This window comes from Podarcis melisellensis, assembly GCF_964234715.1.
Source record: "Podarcis melisellensis genome assembly, chromosome: 6".
Lineage (NCBI taxonomy): Eukaryota > Metazoa > Chordata > Lepidosauria > Squamata > Lacertidae > Podarcis > Podarcis melisellensis.
In genome coordinates this window covers 45,809,421-45,827,261 of record NC_138538.1, presented here as the reverse complement: position 1 = coordinate 45,827,261, position 17,841 = coordinate 45,809,421, and the positions used below count along the sequence as shown (strand labels likewise).

The 17,841-nt window shown below is 43.8% G+C and overlaps 1 protein-coding gene across 3 annotated transcripts; it reads left to right on the top strand.

Annotated features, from left to right (window-relative positions):
* The first annotated feature begins 1,523 nt into the window (after window positions 1-1,523).
* On the top strand, window positions 1,524-16,728 carry MTCH1 (mitochondrial carrier 1). Of its 3 annotated transcripts, XR_014169565.1 has the most exons (13): window positions 1,525-1,750; window positions 2,408-2,492; window positions 4,837-4,943; window positions 6,820-6,897; window positions 7,980-8,037; window positions 8,889-8,940; window positions 10,408-10,467; window positions 11,233-11,326; window positions 12,631-12,678; window positions 13,892-13,959; window positions 14,593-14,668; window positions 15,440-16,217; window positions 16,292-16,728. XR_014169565.1 is itself a non-coding variant. In XM_081916254.1 (12 exons), the coding sequence occupies exons 1-12, from the start codon at window positions 1,577-1,579 to the stop codon at window positions 15,506-15,508; spliced, it is 969 nt and encodes a 322-aa protein (XP_081772380.1). In that variant the 5' UTR covers window positions 1,525-1,576; the 3' UTR covers window positions 15,509-16,728. The 3 variants fall into 3 exon arrangements, 2 of the variants coding, with proteins under 2 accessions (XP_081772381.1, XP_081772380.1); XM_081916254.1 differs by having other exon boundaries at window positions 15,440-16,728; XM_081916255.1 differs by lacking the exons at window positions 14,593-14,668; window positions 15,440-16,217; window positions 16,292-16,728 and adding an exon at window positions 14,067-14,299 and having other exon boundaries at window positions 1,524-1,750.
* Window positions 16,729-17,841: the final 1,113 nt, after the last annotated feature.

Below are 17,841 nucleotides of genomic sequence, written 5' to 3'. Positions count from 1 at the left end.
GCATGAGACTCAGTATTGTGGGTTTGAGCCCCATGTTGGGCAAAAGATTCCAGAATTGCAAGGGGTTGGACGAGATGACCTTCATGGTCCCTTCCAATTCTAGGATTCTATGAATGCCAGTTGGTAGGAATCACAAGTGAGGAGGGTTGTGTGCTCAGGGGGTCCTATCTGTGGGCTTCTCATCGCCATCTGGTTGGTTTGTTGTGAGGAGAAGATGCTAGATGAGACGGGTCTTTGGACAGCTCTTCTTCGGATTCCGGTGCAAGAATTCACACACCAAAAGCTGTCAAGAGGCAGAGACGGCCAGTGGAGCAGTTGCACAGTTGCTCACTATGCAAGATGGACGGACTCGGACTCACCACGCAAGCTTTGCGTGTCTGCAGCTGCAATCCTATGCCCACTTGCACGAACTCAGCATGACTTACAACCTGAGTAGAAATACGGAGGAATCTATTGTCGACCAACCGAAACCATGCCACGACTGTGTTAAAACAAAGACAGACATGGGGTGCGTGCGTGGATATGCTCTCCATCACCAAAAACGGTCTATTCCAACCACCAGTCGAATGCAAGACGGCGCTTCGGCTCTTTCCACACAGACCCGCCGAGATTTTTACCTCTCGAGGATAGTAAAATGGAGATTGTCAAACCAAAAGGCTGGGCGTCAACTCTTTGCTATCTCTATGTTGCTTATCGCCCTAAACAGCTTTAAATGGTTCCGCCCCCTTAATAAGCTGAGGGCTCCTGTCGCCCAAGGGCGCCCTTGGACTCGTTTCCACTAGGTATTTGCCAGAAGGAAACATGCCTGAGAAGGAACCGGGCGCTTCCAACGACAGCCTTCAACTCTCCCCTCTGTATAACAATGGTATCGTCCAATGGTTACAGAGATAGGGAAAAGTAGACTTCGAATGGTTCCATGGCTCTGCCTTGGGGTGCACTTCGAGCGCCATATCCCTCCCCGCTTTGGGTTGAAATGACGGCTCGAGCAGAAAACAAACACGGAATCCGGGATCCGTGCCTGGCAAACACGGCCAGCAGTGGTTTCAGAGGCGGATTTTCTGCGTTTTCTAATGCAGACCGGGGGTCGCAGAAAGGCCACTCCAACTGCAGACTGCAGTACTGGCAGCGGAAAGCCTCGCTTTCGTAAGGCTCTCTCCCTCCCTGAACATTTTTAAGGGTTCACCACTAAAAATAAAGCTTAAAATCACATTTCTTTCAAATGAAATAACATCTGAAGTAGGAAACGACCCTTTTTCCTGGGTGTTCCTGGATGGATCGCTTCTAAAGCAAAAAATTCTTGAAACTCTGGTTCATTATTTTTACTGTTCGCCAAAGCCCGCTTTCACGTCCGACCCAGGATTGGGGGGGGGGGTAGCATGAAAACGAACCCGGAAGTTATCCTTATCCGTGGTCACTCTACTATTTTTCTGAGTCTATGCAATAAAGCAGCCAGTTCCTCCTCCCTGCCGCAGCCCTTCCCCTTGCGTGATGTGATGACGTAGAAGCCCGGTGACCGAAGGAGTCGGTCATGTGACGAGGGCAAGGAGCTGTACGCGGAAGTGCGTTCCCTTGTTGGATGGGGGCAGAGGGGATGGCGGCTGTAACGGTGGGCCCTGGGTTACCTCCCGCAGCCGCTGGGCCAGGAATGGGGCCGGGACCGGCGGAGGGGGCCGACGCTCTCTTCGTGGCCTTGAGCGCCGGCTTCACGACCTTGAGCCACCCTCTGCTCTATGTCAAGCTGCTGGTGCAGGTGCGGTCGCATCCGAAAGCCGGTTCCGGGTGGGCAGTCTCTGTGGGCCTTTGACGGAGCAGGCAGCCCCAAGAATTTGGGGGTTGCGAAGCAGGGCCCGAAAATTAATTAGAGTTATTGGTATTTGCTGTTTATCTTGGGATGTGCCTCCCGGCATCCCTGGGCAAGTAGGTGCAGCCTTCGTCTTAATTATTGGGGCTGCCCCTAATTAGGACTCAGTTTCCGGGTTTTGTGGTAGGTGTGACCACTTGCAACAGGTAGCGGAGGGTCAGTACCTCATAAATGAGGTTTATCTCCTTTTTGCAATTTACCTAGATTTTGTAAAGAACGTTGTTGTTCCATTTGCTGTATAAAATGACACTGTCACAACTAAAAATGTTGTGTCTATGAGGATGATTTGGACTGTTTACCCTTCACCATAAGGGTTCAGAGTGGGTTAGAACAATGCAAAAAGACAATACTAAAATTAGCTATGAGGCACCGGGCCTGTAAATCTTTCAATTCAATAAACGGTTGGTGTTGGTGAAACTGAGTAAGAACTGAGAACAAATGGGGAAATGTACCATCTATATAGGATGTAAACTTATGAATGAAGAACACTGGTATGGGGGAGTCTTCCAAGAAGCAGATGTTGCCTGATTGGTATCTCTTTTAAAGGTTGGGCATGAACCTCTTCCTCCAACTGTCGGGAGAAACTTGTTGGGAAGAAAAGTACTTTACCTACCTGGCTTTTTTACATATGGTGAGCATACTTTAATAAAAATCCAAGGAAAGTTTGTCAGTACAGTGGTACCTCGGGTTACGAACACTTTGGGTTACAGACTCTGCTAACTCAGAAGTAGTATCTCAGGTTAAGAACTTTGCCCCAGGATGAGAACAGAAATTGTGTGCCAGCGGCACAGTGGCAGCAGGAGGCCCCATTAGCTAAAGTGGTGCTTCAGGTTAAGAACAGTTTCAGATTAAGAACGGACCTCCAAAACGAATTACGTTCTTAACCCGAGGTACCACTGTAGTTGAATAAGGATAATACTGTTGATAAGTCAACAGTAGTATAGTGCTGTGATAAATCAGTTCTTTTTTTAAAAAAATGCCTTTTCTGTGAACAAAATTGTTTTTTTTTAATGAAAATATAGATACTGCAGGAGGAATACTGCTTAGATCTTCTTGATTTGCAATGATCAAAGACAACAAAAAAGTTACAGCTAAAATTGTATGGTGCACTAGGTTTTCATAGTTGAAACTGGGAGTACTCTCCAGTAGACCTTATCTTCTGAGTAGGCATGTGGTGAATTGCATTATTGCCTTTTAAATCTTGTAGGCAGTGGCCCAATTGCATGTAATGCTAAGTCATACTGTATCTAAGCATGAATGCATGAATATGAAGCTACTTGCAGTAAAAAATAGCTGCTGCTGCTCCACACGTGAAACCATGGTTTGGCACTACTACAGCTGAACCCAGGCACATAGCTAGCCTCACTCCAGACAAACCATGAGCCTGGGTTCAGATATAATGCTAAGCCAAACCATGTCTTCATTTTGAGTAGCACAGTAGCAGGACTAGGGGAGGAACAAAGTGGCTGTAATTTTTACAGTGAGTATCCACACGCTTAGCCATGGTTTGGCTTAGTATTGCATGCAAACCAGGCCAACACTCTTTATCTCATTTATATTGCTAGTCATTTTGTAACAGGAAAAAAGTATTGTCTGTGCCATAGATTGTATGGAATCATTGGTCTTAGAAAGGGTTGCATGTGCTGCAAAGGGTTAGAAGGGTTAGACTTAGAAAGGGTTGCATGTGCTGCAAAAAGTACAGTTTGGTGTGAATAATATCTGCTTATATGAATAATAATAATAATATAATACCAACAACAATAATATTTCTTATACCTCACCCATCTGACTCGGTTGCGCCAGCCACTCTATGTCACTTCCAACAAAATTACAGGAAAAACAACAGCAACATACCTAGTGTTAGGCCAGAAAACCCTTTTTAATTGATTGTACCTTTTTTGATTTTGTGACATCCTTTTTGTAAATTACTTTGAAGGGTTTGTTTGTTTGTTTTGCAATCAAGCAGTGTATACATTTTATAAAACAATCAAATTATAAAATAAATCATTTCGTTATAACAGATATTAGCTGTGGAAGTGTTACTATGAGTAGTGGTATGATTGTTGAGGATTTAGTTTGCTACTTTCAGCCAAACCACTTATGTGCTTCCCTTAGAGAAATGTTTGGCACCTATTAAAAAATATTCATTAGCAAACTGTTTTGAAAAAAAAACAGAATTTTAAAAGACAGACACATTTATAGCATGTAGAGAGGCAAAATGTGTATACATCACTGCATGTATCTATAATACTCCTTGCTTTCTATTTATATAATGGTATAGAGCAACCATACTGTGACTTAGAATCTGGGGTGGTTTTTTTGCTAATGAAGCTTTTTAAATGCATTTATTTGTGATTGTTTTATTGTGTGAAGCATGACAGTCAACTGAAGAGCTAGTTAATACAGCTGTTTAATGAAGATCACTTTGTAGATTTGCTTTTACAGAAACATTTTCTCTCTTTTGAAAAAAAAAATACAGCTAGGAAAAAATACTGCTTTACAGCAACCTGAGGGTTGGAAAAGTGGAATTAGTCTTATATTTCCACTGTAGCAAACAACCACGACATTATACTATACTAGGAGCACATTTGAGTTTTTCCTCTCTGTCTTACCATCTGATGCTTGTAATAATTTAGGCTCTATGCAATTCCTTTCAAAACGTTTTGCAGATTATAACCTGAACCCTTTGGGGTGGAAGGAGGCAACAACAGCTAAGCAGGAGTTAAAGGAATCTTCACACTCTGACCTAGCCCAGTAAAATCCAGTGTAACTCTTTAAGGTAGGCAGACCACAGCTGAAAGATTTAGTTGGCAATGTCAGGGTTCTCTTCGTTTTACAATGGGATCTTCAGTATCAGTGGATAGTCTAATGCCCTGAGACGTGTTATTCCAAATAGATGTTTAGTCAGCTGCAAGTTGGAGCTTCTGAAGACTGACAACGACGATGATGTGACACCACAATCGTTTATTTCCTAGCCAGACACATTGTGGAAGTGGATGGGAAAAGGGGCCTTTTCCGTGGCCTTGCTCCTCGAATTCTCTCTAGCACTTTATCCACCGTAAGCAGAGGGCGAGTAAAGAAGGTAAGGTTCAAGTTTGCTCTCTGCACTCAGTGTACTGAAGGCTAGTTGTGAATGACTTTTTTTAAAAAAAGAAAGTCAGGTCAGCATTTCATTATAACTCAGGTGTCAGCTGACCCCACTGTGGAGTGAGAAGGAATGCGCTTCAAGAGCAACCGCCACTGCCACTTCTCTGGTTGTGGCAAACAGCCCCTTTCCTTCAACCAGAGGCAGTAAATCCTTTGCAAGATCCTGAGTTGCTAAGCTGAAAGAGCAGCAGCAGCAGCTGCTGGCCTTATGCTGAATGGAGGCCCTCTGAGCATGTCTTTTAACTTTCCCCCTTTTTCATTATGTGAATGACTTCCTGAATCCTCAGCATTTATTTTTTTTATTACGGTCCTACACTGATGGCCCTCTTGGACCATATTTTAAATTAATTGATTATTAAGTCACCATCAGGCTGCTTTAGGAATGTCTTGAGTGCCTTCAGCCTCCCTAAAATAATGATGTGCTGATCCTCTCTTAGTGACCTTTTATTTCCTGTGAAAGCCTGTTAGTCTGACACTTCTTGGCCTGCTCAGCCTTTGACAGTGGGGCTGTTGATTTCACTTTTCTAATCGTCAGTGACAGCTCCTCATTAAGGATGGGAGGAGTGCTGCTCTGTCTCCTGCCAAGATGAGTTGGCTGCCTTCCACTCCGTCCCCTCCTGCTGTGCACAGGAAAGCTCAACACTGCCTGATTCAGCTCTATGGTTTGGGAGCCTGTGCCAGCTGCCACTCCCTCCCGTCTGTGCATTGCTTGGAAGTGGGAAGAGAGGCTCATTCATGCTCCTTCAGTGCTTTCGAGTCTGGGCCTCCTCATGCTGATTCTCTTCCTGCTAATGATGCTTTAGACACAGGGTGATGAGCAGGAGGCAAGTGCATGCTTCCAAGCTGGGCATTTTCAAAGTGGAGAGCAACTTCCTTCTCAATTTCTGTGAGGCAGAAAAAGTTGTGTGTGTGTGCACACACACACACTCACTCACACACACACACACACCCGACATGGCTCCCTTGCAGCAAGAGCATAGGGAGAAGGGAAGGAAGTTGGGGAAGGGCCATAGCTTGATGATAGAGCATGTGGTTCACATGCAAAAGGTCAGAGGTTCAACTCTGGGCATTTTCAGGTAGGACTGGACAGCTGTGGCCAATCCATGTAGACACTTAGCTAGGTTGGCTAATGGAGTGACATGGTTCCTACTTCCTTAAGGAGGAAGCAAAGATGGGGGTGTAGCTCACTGGGAAAGTCACTATCTTTCAACCTAATCTGTGTAACATGGTGATCCCCCCTCATGTATGGTTCTCTGAGCTCCTCTCCCATTTCCCCCCAACACCCCTAAGAGCAGATGCATCAAGTGCCATTGCTCATCATAGCCAAGTCTCTGAAGGGAGGTGAGCTTAATGTCTGTCCAGGATTTAACTTCCTTCCGCAGGGCCTGTAAGACAGAGCTATTCTGCCTGGCTTTCAATTTGAACTTAGCCTGATCTTTTATTCCCCTTCCTTCCCTCCCTCTCCCCTGTTTATGAAGATTACCCACTCTGGGATCCCACAGCTAATTCTCCCCTGGTCTCCTCGCTGGCCCAAATAGGACTAATTTAGCCAACTAGCCCTGGTGATCATCTAATGTTTATTGGATGGATTTCCCCCCAAATTGATTTTTGAATTCTGAATTTATTGTTATTCACGTTTTATACTGTATTTTATGCTTTTTTTGTTGCATCAATTAAGTGTTTTAAATTTGTTGTTAGCTGCCCTGAGCCCGGTTTTCTGAACCAGGAAGGGCGGAGTATAAATAAAAAATTATTATTATTATTATTATTATTATTATTATTATTATTATTATTATTATTATGTCTTTTAGGCATTTCCTTTGGAGGATATAGAACATGTTTCTAACAAGGATGATGTGAAAACGTCCCTCCTGAAAGTGGCAAAAGAGGTGGGATCCGTTATCGAGCAATCTTTCTTTACTTAATCTTTCACCTAGTGTTTGGAAAAAAGCAACAGTGTTTTGCAACTTTGCATTCTAATAAATCTAGGAAAGTTAACATGGTTCATTTCTCCCCAACTTCCTGTAAGGCTAAACCTAGCTTGGAAAACTGCCTGGGGCTAAAGCTGTGAGAAGATTGGAAAGGTTGAAAATGCAAATGTGGGGTCAGCCTGATTTCTTAAGATTCTGGCTCTTCTGCCACCCAAGAAATTTAAAATTAAAATGAATGGATTTAATCTCACTAAATAATTGCAGAACAATTTCTGTGAGCACAATGGAATTTCACTACCACCAGCCCCCAAAATCTTCAGAGGGTAGAGAGAACCCGCAGAGGACATTCGGCAGATGAATGGGGAGAGGGAAGTGAAGCTTTATTGCCATTGTAGAATTTTTTTCTGCACTTGCACAACCGAGTATTGCACAATACACTCATGGAAGGGACTTCCCTTCCTCCCCTTGTGCAACCTGAAATCTGCTCCAGAGGGTCCCCCAATGCTCTGGAAGAGCCTTTGAGATGGAGGGGTTGCGGAGAAGGGAGAAGTTCTGTTGTTCAAGTAGGAGCCTGCTGTACAAGTTTTGTGGCAGCATTAGATACCATCAAATGATTTTTGAAAAATGGCATAATGAGAATATAAAAGACCTGAAAGTGGTCTTCCAATACATATAATGTTGTGAGGCTTGAAAAGTTTTGAAGAAAGCAGAAATTTGCCTTCAGACATGGGTATACCTCTGAGGTCAATTTGTTTGTGTTACCGAAGCTTCCCAATCTCTCCTCTCTGAATTATCTCGTATACAGTTACATCAGAATAAAGATATGCGGGAGGCAGGTTGTGGCATGAGGTAATGAGACTCTAGGAATTGCTGCCTTCCCTGTAGTTCCCACCCCCCTCAGGTTTGTTTTTCAAAACACAAAACTGAAACACTTGAAAGCAATCGGTTTCCCAACATAGTCCTAATGACAGTGTGATCAGTTGCAGCCATGCCATTTCTCAGAAGGTGGTTCATACTGCACTCTGCTTGACCTTTCTCAGACCTCCCATGAGATGATGATGCAGTGCGTATCCCGGGTTATCTCTCATCCGCTGCATGGTGAGTTGTGTGGTCTGCTGTCTTTCAGTCTCTTTTTAACCTTGAGGGATGTTGGGCTTTTGTTTTGTTTTTTTACAGTCGAGTGGTATAAAAATTTTGATAAAAAGAAAGACTAGCTTTTAGTTTGTCTCTTGAAGCAGTTGTTTTAAACAAAATTGGGGAAGATATTCCTAGCCATGACAGGAGCCTGATCTTGAGTCAGACTCATTTGAGATGTTCTTACTTACTAAAGAAAACATTTCTCTCCCCCCCCCCCTTTCAGGTGTTAAAACCTATAGAGAAGGAAGTTTGCTGTCACTAATGATTGCTGAAGTAAATTTGACTCTGCATAGAAATACAAGAGACTGGGACTTGTTCCATTTCATGACATTTTGGTCCTACAGCTTACATAATAATAGGTGCATGTGCTGAAGTGTAAGAGGGATATTCACTCTACAACTGAAGAAAATATTTCATACATCTAACAGGGTGGATTCTGATGCAGGGATGAATCACCTGTGGCCCTCCAGACATTGATGAACTACAGTTCCAATCAGTCACAGCCAGCAAGGGCCAGTGATCAGGGATGCTGGGTTGTTGTGTGGCAGCATCAAGTGGGCCACAGGTTCCCCATAATCAGTGAAATCTTACGCAACTTGCTAATGTTTAAGGAGCCACAAGGAACTCCTGGGGGCTCTTAGAGAGGTATGCATTTATATCTCTGTTAAGCATCATGAACTAAGAACTATGACTGATAGAATGCTGCATTTTGGGGGGTGGATTTTGTGCCTCATATACTGCTTGATAGATCTCGATGAAGTGATGCAATGGTTTGCAACTGCAGTTGTTTAAATGCCTCTGTTTCCCTGCAGTAATTTCAATGCGCTGTATGGTCCAGTTTGTAGGACGGGAAGTGAAGTACAGGTGAGATTGTTCTGCCCTTTGAGAGTTGAACCTGAGAATAATAGTCTTGGATAAACTATTTGCTCAATGTGAACCAAGCAGCACCAGCATGAACAGCTCATCGTTCTTCCACTTACTCCACTGTGTCTTTGACGCTACGTATCCATTGTCCCACTAGAATTTTATGTGTTTCAGCATCTTCTGTTTCAGACAAAAAGGAGGTGAAACACCAATACAATTTCATAATGGTCTCCTTGTGCAGAAATTTAAGATAGTGCAACTATGCAATCACAATTTTAAGTATTTATTTGCTTTCTATAAAAACATGCATGTGATGCTTTGGGGGACATACTCCACCTAAGAAAGCTCACAATATTGTAAAAACGCAATAAATACAGCACTCTAAACTAATCACAACTAGCAAAGGCTGCAGCCTTAATAGTTATTAAAAAGACCATTTAAAACAGTTACAGAGACTAATAAAACAGCTAAAGAGTGCTATAGTATGTACCAATTCTGGAAATAAATTAAAAATTGCAAAAGGCAGCTTGTAAATGATGGCTTTTAAGGCTTCATGTAAAAATCTGCAGTGCAGACTTCTTAGGAGAGAAAGTTCCACCTGAATAGAGATAGCTTGGTTGCCAGCTACCCATCTCCTAGTAACCTTATGCTTAGCTTACTGCAATGCAGCATAATACACAGCAGCTTTCAAAAATAATCCAGAAACTGCAGTTGGTCCGAAGTAGGACTACAAGATTCCTTGATTCTTTCTTCAGCGACTCTACTGAAAAAGATGTCTACACTAAGCAAAGTGAAGTGGGGGGCTACTAAGGAGAGAGGGCCTTCTGTGTGGTGGCACCCCAGCCCATCTGAGAGAGGCTGGCTCGGTGCCTCCTTAGGGTTCTTTTGTCCCCAGGTCAGGATTTTTTAAAAAAAAAATCACAGGCCTATTCGGTATCTGTGAGTAAGAGTATTCTGAATTGCACTTATGTGCTATTAATATGCTTTGATTCATCCCTGCTGGATATTTTTATGCTGCAAACTGTTATTTTATTATGGTGATGGGGAGCTTTTTTGAGAGAGAGAGACCAGGGGCGGAGGGGAGAGATGCATTCTGAAGAGAGGGTATTTGGTTGGAGGCTGTGTGAGTGGGACTGAAGGTGGCTGTGGGCAGGACCAGAGCTTTCCCTCCCCACAACCCCCTTTCTCGCTCCCTTTTCTTCCCTGGCAATGAAGAGATTACTCCTGGCCAGAGTTCTGAACTGCTGCTTGCTGAGGGCTTTGAAATTAGGCCAAGGGCTGCTGGTTGTCCACTCCTGTGCTAGAATCATAATGCTAATTTAGCAGTTGGTTTGTTTCAAGGAGAGGAAGACAATTCTTCTTTCCCCTGCTTGAAGCATACAAGTAGCAGCTGCATAAATGTGCTGCTGACTGCAGAGGCGTGTGAGAGTTGCTTCCCCGAGTCTTAACCATTTCCTTTCTCAACAGGGGCGTGCTCAGCTCCATTGGGACAATTTGGAAGGAAGAAGGGCTGCTGGGATTCTTTGTGTACGTGAGTCTGTCTGAATTCCTAGCAAACCTTACTCAATCTGAAACTTTGGTTGTTGATCAGTTGCCACACCCTGGGCCAGCTCTTATTCCAAACAGTCATCTGCCAGCAGAACGGGAGGTTGCTGTTCCCATTCCTTAGGATTCAGTTCTGCACTCAACATTTTTCTATCAGACAGTACATAGGATGCTGCTCCAAATAGGAATTGCAAAGCTCTGCAGGTACATAGCAGAGATAAATTGTGGCCCATTGTGACCAGGCAGTAGTGTCTCTTGCATGTCACCTAAAACCAACAAAAGCAAATGACTTGGGGCTTCATAGGCAGCACCTCAGCCTTGGAGCTCCTCCCTGCATTATGTCAGAGCCTAAGGCACTTTTTGGAAGGAGTCCCAGACTTACTACTTAAGCAAGAATAATTACTAGGAATGGCTCGGTCAAAACAGCAATAAGGAGATCAACAAATCTTATTCTATCTGTGATTACTTTTTAATCAGCACTGAGGTTTCTAAAATGCATCTGTGCTGTAGAATGCCATGTAGAATGAGTTGGTGATTTCCTTTTGAATTAACAGAACTGGAGGATTGGAATCTCTGTACTGTATCAGGGTAGGGGTTAACCACATTTTCTGGTCACTCTTGATGAGATTTTTGTCTAAATTGCATCTTTATTTTTTTTAAAGGCAACGGTTCTGTTTTAAATAGCCACAAAGGTCTTGTAGTTTAACTCAAGTCTTTGTTATCCAATTTTCCTTCTTGGTTTTTCAGCGGTTTAGTTCCTCATATCCTAGGTGATGTCATCTTTCTATGGTGTTGCAACCTTCTGGCTCACTTGATCAACACCTACGCAGTGGATGACAACGTGAGTGGTGGGGTTTCTCATCCTGTTGAGTTGCTTGTTGGTTTAGTGCAACAGTGGATCTCTGGGTGATTTGCCCTGAATCAGCGCGTGCACACCCACACATCTGACTTGTGAAATAGAATGCTTGGGAGAAAACCAGGAGTGGATTTTTGTATGGAAGGACTTCTAAACTTGGTTTTGGTACTATCCTTGAATTTCTGGACTTCTTAGTGTATGTCCACCTGACTGAGCTACTATTTTGCACCTGGCACTCATGCTTTAGGGACTACTAGTTAATAATGATAACACAGAAACATATGGGTCGGAAGAACTTAGCAGACTTGCTTATAGCTGAAATAAAACATGCTATGTTTTTATAGCAAAAGTGTGAAGCGAGAGAGAGAAGCAGGAAATTTTCAATGACTTATTCGGACCTAGGTTGAAGCCTTGATTTGCAGAATGTTCTAAAGTGAAGGAGGAGGGGTGTCATCTGTTAGGCCTCCCTCTGCTTTGTTTTCACAGCTCAAATTGAGCATGGTTTTAAGTAGCTGACAAATCTCAGCAGAGAACATGAACCTCCCCCCACCCAGCAATACTGTTCTCCTAGTCTGTAAACTTTACAAGCTGGAGCCGTCACCATATAGCAGCCAGGAAGTCCCTTTGCCACATTCTAGCCAACTTTTTCTGTTCAGTGCATATGGCTTCTCTTAAGCATCATTGATTCCCCATATTCAGTTTTTGCCTAGTTTGCAGCATGCTAATTTGGGCTAAGAAAATATCAAAACTCACAGACCTGTTTGCTGGGAGCTGCTTGTTAATATGGCTCATGAAGTCTTTTCCCCTTTGGGGACATGAGATCAAATGTTAAGACAGGTGGGGTGTAACTATGGAAAAGTTATTTCCATAGAAGAGCAAGCTGAATTACCTGTACTTATGTAACAACTCAGCAGTCTTTGTGGAGTTGTGTTTACAATGTCTTCAATTCAGTGCAGGTATGTGGAATCTTTGGCCCTTGACCTGTTGCTGAACTACAATTTCCATCAGCCCCAGCAAGCATGGTCAGTGACCAGGATCGGTGGGACTTGTAGTTCAGTGACATCTGGGGGACCAAGCGTTCCCCACACCTGGTTTAGTAGGTGCCTCTTGTCAGTTTAAAGCTCTTGCTACCTGCGTTAGCTCAGATCTGGTTTAGGTTATATCTAGAACTATGCCAGTCTCTTTGCATATTCCATGCAGCCTTATTGATAACCGGTGATCTGCTTGTATTCGCTCAATGTGTGTGATGGTTTGAGCCTGAAGAAACCTCTGATCTCTCTTTGTTTCAGTTTAGCCAAGCCTCTGTGATACGAAGCTACACCAAGTTTGTGATGGGGGTATGTAAGCGATTGTGCCTGTTGGGGGAATTGGTCGACATATGACTTGTTCTCTTTCTCTCTTCCACTGTTCTAGGGAAATAGTGCACACCCATGTATGACTTTGTATAAGTACTGAGTCCCAGCAACTGGGAACTTCAGATCTCAGGGTTTGAACGGTTGATTTATGATCCTGACTTAAAGCCATAACTGGCAGCCTTTTTGGCAAGTGTGCCTCAAATATGGTCCAAAGTATGAAACAGTGCATTATTGCACACTGTAGTAGCTGTAACCCATCCCAGGCCTCTGCTCCTGGCCTCTTCTCATCAGCATAGCTTTGCAGAGGGAGGCAGGCTGTGTAGACTTGGCTCTCTCCCATATACAATCATCCCTTGTGTTGTGTTCCACTCATGTTATGGACTTTCAGCTTACGAATGCAGCAAACCCGGAAGTGTTTACTTCCGGGTTCGCCGCCCGTGCATGCGCAGAAGCGATCAGCACGCTTCGTGCACACGCAGAAATGCTCAATCGCGCCGCACACATGTGCAGAAGAGGCGCTCTAGTTGCGGACTTTTCAGGGTGTGAACGGCACCCCGAAATGGATTAAGTCCACAACTAGAGGTACCACTGTACTGGCTCCCACAGTCACTGCCTCTTGCTCCACCAACGATGGTGATTATGCCACAGGTTGGCCACTTTAAAAAATCTGGTCTGCTTGAGGCGAGGTGAGTTAGATGAAAGGCCCAAGTCTCCTACCTGTAAGTCCTATGAAACTGCAGCTGGCAAGTGGCCAAAAAATTGCTGGTCAACCCTGATTCTCCTTGGGCTCGAGAAACTGCCATGCGGCCACACCAGACTTGAATAAACCCACAATTAATAAAGTGCAAGATGTGGGTGGGGAAACCAGCTGTCATCATAACTTATCCTTAATGCATATGGATCTTTTTCCATGTGTAATTTTTAACAGGCATGTGCAGCTCTGTTGTTAAGCATCTTTCAGCTGCAGTTCTTCCTGCCAGTTGATGTATATCTGGGCCTGTTATGCTGTTTTTCTACATAACTGACAGTTAAGCTGCCTCGGGTGAAAAAGTTTCTCTCTCTGCACACTCAAAATATGCTGGTCCTGTCTTGTTGCATGAGGCTTCTTGCTCATTGTTTTTTGGGGCGAGAGGTGGGGGACAGTGTCTCGCTCTGCCGTATGGAAGGGAATGCCTTAGATATGTCTTTGTTTCAGATTGCTGTGAGCATGCTGACGTACCCCTTTCTTCTTGTGGGAGATCTCATGGCGGTGAACAATTGTGGGTATGTGATTATCCTCTCCCCACCCCCACCCCCAACCAGCGTCATTAATGAAATTTAATAAGTTGGCAGAACTACTTATTCTAGTCATATTTTCCTATACTGAACAGCTTAGCCTGGACATATGCACACACAGCATGAAAAACCGCGCCCTCACAGCCCTGCACGCACCTAAAAAAGTGATTTGGGACAGACAGACTTCAGGCTGATGTGTTTGGAGATGATGCACACTGAAGGAACCAGGAGGAAGAGAAGACCTTGGCTGTGTGTATATGTGGAAATAGCCCACAGTTATTTTTGCTAGCCAGCCAGCATTTTTAGGTCAATAAACATGAAGTGAACAGCCTCTGTGTCTCTCTCAGGTTTGTGAATGTTCATGGTCATTGAAGGAGATGGAGTTAAGTCGGTGGCTTTTTGTAAAGTTTCTGCAGCTTGTAGATCAATGAGAGGGTTTGGTTTTCTGTTGCGTATTGCCCCCTTTCTAGAGCAGGGACTGTATATATTTGTGTCTGTCATAGCTGAATAAATGAGAGCATCTGAAGGCAGTAATGATGTTGATTCCTGTTTACACCTTGATTGCTTGCTTCTCTCGCCCTCGGTTTGTTCTCTTTCTTGACTGCTCTCTTTGCTGTATAGGTTACTTGCTGGCCTCCCTCCACGCACCCCTGTGTTTTCCTCTTGGATTCAGTGCTGGAGACACCTCAGTGCTCAGGTGAGCAGCCGTGTTTACTCTGAGATGAGTTTGGCCAGAGAAAGTAAAGCTTTGGTTCCTGAGCAGTTCCTCAGTACGGATGGATGGCAGAAGCATGCATCCTTTCTTGTCCTGAACAGAAGTGGATGATTCTTAACTTTTTGCAAATCTGCCTTTGCAAATTTAGCCACAGAAGAAGCAAAATGTCACACACACCCCAACTCCCCTGCCATTTTTACTCTTTAGTGTTTTCATAATCTTTAAAATCTTGTTCAGACTAACATCAGTAAGGATAATCTTCCCAGTAAAGTCTATTCCTGTGAGATTTGGTGTTGGTCCTTTTACACCACAGTAATATTATGCAGGGTTTCCCTAGACATGTATAAAATACAGTGGTACCTTGGTTCTCAAACTTAATCTGTTCCGGGAGTCCGTTCGACCCCCGGAACCATTGGAAAACCAAGACGTGGCTTCCGATTGGCTGCAGGAGCTTCCTGCACTCAGTCGGAAACTGCATCAGACGTTCAGCTTTTGGAAACATTCACAAACCGGAACACTTTGTGGTGTTGGGGAGCCGATTTGTTTGACGACTAAGCCGTTCAGGAACCAAGGTACCACTGTAAGAGGAAAAGGGAAAAATGAATGCATATGGGGGATTACTATTTGTATTTTGCTCCTGGTTTACTGTTGCTGCATCCAGCACCCTTATTTACTATACATTTTTTTTTAAATGACAGCTCTTATAAATGTTGGTTTCTAACACTTCTCCTGTCTTCTTCTTCTTCTCCCTAGGGGCAGCTCTTCAGAGGCTCCAGCCTACTTTTTCGTAGAGCATCTGCACCAGCATATCTTATTGATTAATCTCAACTGGGAGAAAGAGGTCAACCTAGACTCTTGTAGAAGAAACCTTCAATGCTTGCTTTGACATTTCCTTTTTAATTTTGACGTCAAAGGTGAAAGAGCAAGAGCATCTTCTCCCCAGCAAATTGGACTGGCTTCCTAACTGCACCATGTTGACTTAAGTTGCCAGCTGATCTTGCCGGTCAGGGTGGGGCAGGAACACTTTTCAGTGCCAGCCAAGCCTAAAGTCCAAAGGGACAGCCTTACTGGAGAACGGTTATAGCTTCTGAAGGCTTGGCATGCACATGGCTCTCTGGAGTCAGGGACACAATGAGAAGTTTGTTTACATCATTCTTTGCACTGCCTAAACCAGCCGAGACTTCAGTTGGTTGCAGTCTCTCCTCGGTGCCATCGTTAGACAAGTAAAATAGAATAGCCATTATTGCATTCGTCTGTGGACCAGCAAAACATTAGACAAATTGGAGAAGCTAAACTTAGCTCTGTCAGCTTTGGCCTCTGCCTCCTTGGCTAGCCTACATGTTAAAATCCCAACTGGTTTTAGAATATTTTTCATACTTAGGATTCAGGAGAGCCACAGAAAACGTACCGTAAGTGACAGTATTATTCATTTCCTAACAAAGACATGCAGAGAGCTGAATCTTGGTTTAACATAGCATCTCTCAGGTCTTCCACCACCCAGATTTTTTTATGGGGTTCTTCTCTTAAGTTGGCACATAAGAGTAATCAATTCTATCTGGGTTTTGAACAACCTGAGCACGGGAAGGGGGTGTTAAACACTAAGAGGGAAGATACATTTCCTAAGGGAACATAACTACAAGCACCTTAAGACTGAGCTGAGTGTTGCTCACTAATGAGATGTTTAAGCCAGAATTGGTATATCTAGTGCTCTTTTTCTAGAAAAAGAGGTCCTGGAACTCACCATGAATGTCTCCTTTTTGTTCTCTCAGAATGGCAACAGCACCCGCCTAATTGGTGCTGGAACTGAGTTCCAGCAAGTTCCAGCTGAAAAAAGCCCCGGGTATAGCATTTGGTGAAGAAACAGGTAGCACTAATAGTGTCCACAGGGCCACATGTGGATACCACATATGTACACTAGGGCTCTTCTGCCACTCATGAAGCCAGGGGACCTTCTGGGGCACACAAGGGGATGCAGCTGGGGGTGAATCGTGGTCAAACTGAGATAGCATATAAGCAAAGAAAGGAAATGTTTTCTCTGGGACAAAAACACACATGTTGTGCTGACCTGTATGTGAATAAGCTTGTCAGACTTGCTGGTCTAGACCTAAGTTCAGCAGTGCTCCCCACTGTGAGATGATGCTGGGCAAGAAAGTCTGCCGTGTTAAGGACTTGTAGCTTTGTTGTATAGAACAGAACGGTTTTTGCACATTGGTTATCATAGCTAAGGCTGCCTTCTGATCATGTGAATTTGGGCCATGATTAGTTTTTCTAATTTCTGCTTTAGAAGTTCATGTGAGTTGGCTCTGGTTGACATGAAGACTTTCATTATTAGATCAGTTCCACAGGCAAGGGGGTGTCGTGCAGCTACTTTGCCACAAGCATGGCTGACAGTTCAGTCCACAGCTGACTGCTTCCCCCACTTTCGCATCTTTGCAGTAGCATGGCAAACATTGGGAAATTATCTTCCTGGCAAAGCATCTACTTTACCAACAATTTTGAGACTTCTCTGCTAAACTCATATTCTCACCACACTTTAGTTCTGTGAATTGGTGCTGAGCTTGAGACAACGGCCAAGCCAACTCTTGTCAATTAATGTGGTTGCCCACATTGGTTGCTTTGTGGTTGCTTTGGTTCTGCAACTTTTAAACTACTTGATCTTGTATGCCACAACAGTATATAAGAAAGGTCAGTTTGTTTGTGAATTGCACTAAAGTAGTGTTTCATTTCAGCAAGGATGTGGTTGTAGCATGCTGGCTCAGCTTAAGTTCAACTATTAGTGTTCTACTATTAGAATCCAGCATTGGGATTCTAAAGGCAACTAACTCTTTGTCCCGTAAAAGTGTTAGAGGCATTCCTTCGTTTGTGATCAGAGCTTATTTATACACACAAAAAATGGCTATATTCCTGTCCAGTGCTGCTGTACATAGGCTTTCCCCGTTCCATTTGCTGTGTTGTTAGTTCTTTGTTCTATGTGCATGAGTGGTGTATGTGTTACTAAGTAATTCCAAATGCATCTGTGCTGGCTTCTGCAGTGCCTGGGGATTCTTTCTGGGTCAGAAGGAAGGGCATTAATTTTGTAATGTCATGCAGTGAAAAATGATATGGATGTCTTGTGATTTCCCCCCCTCTAAATCCTTGGGGAGCCCAGGAAGAGC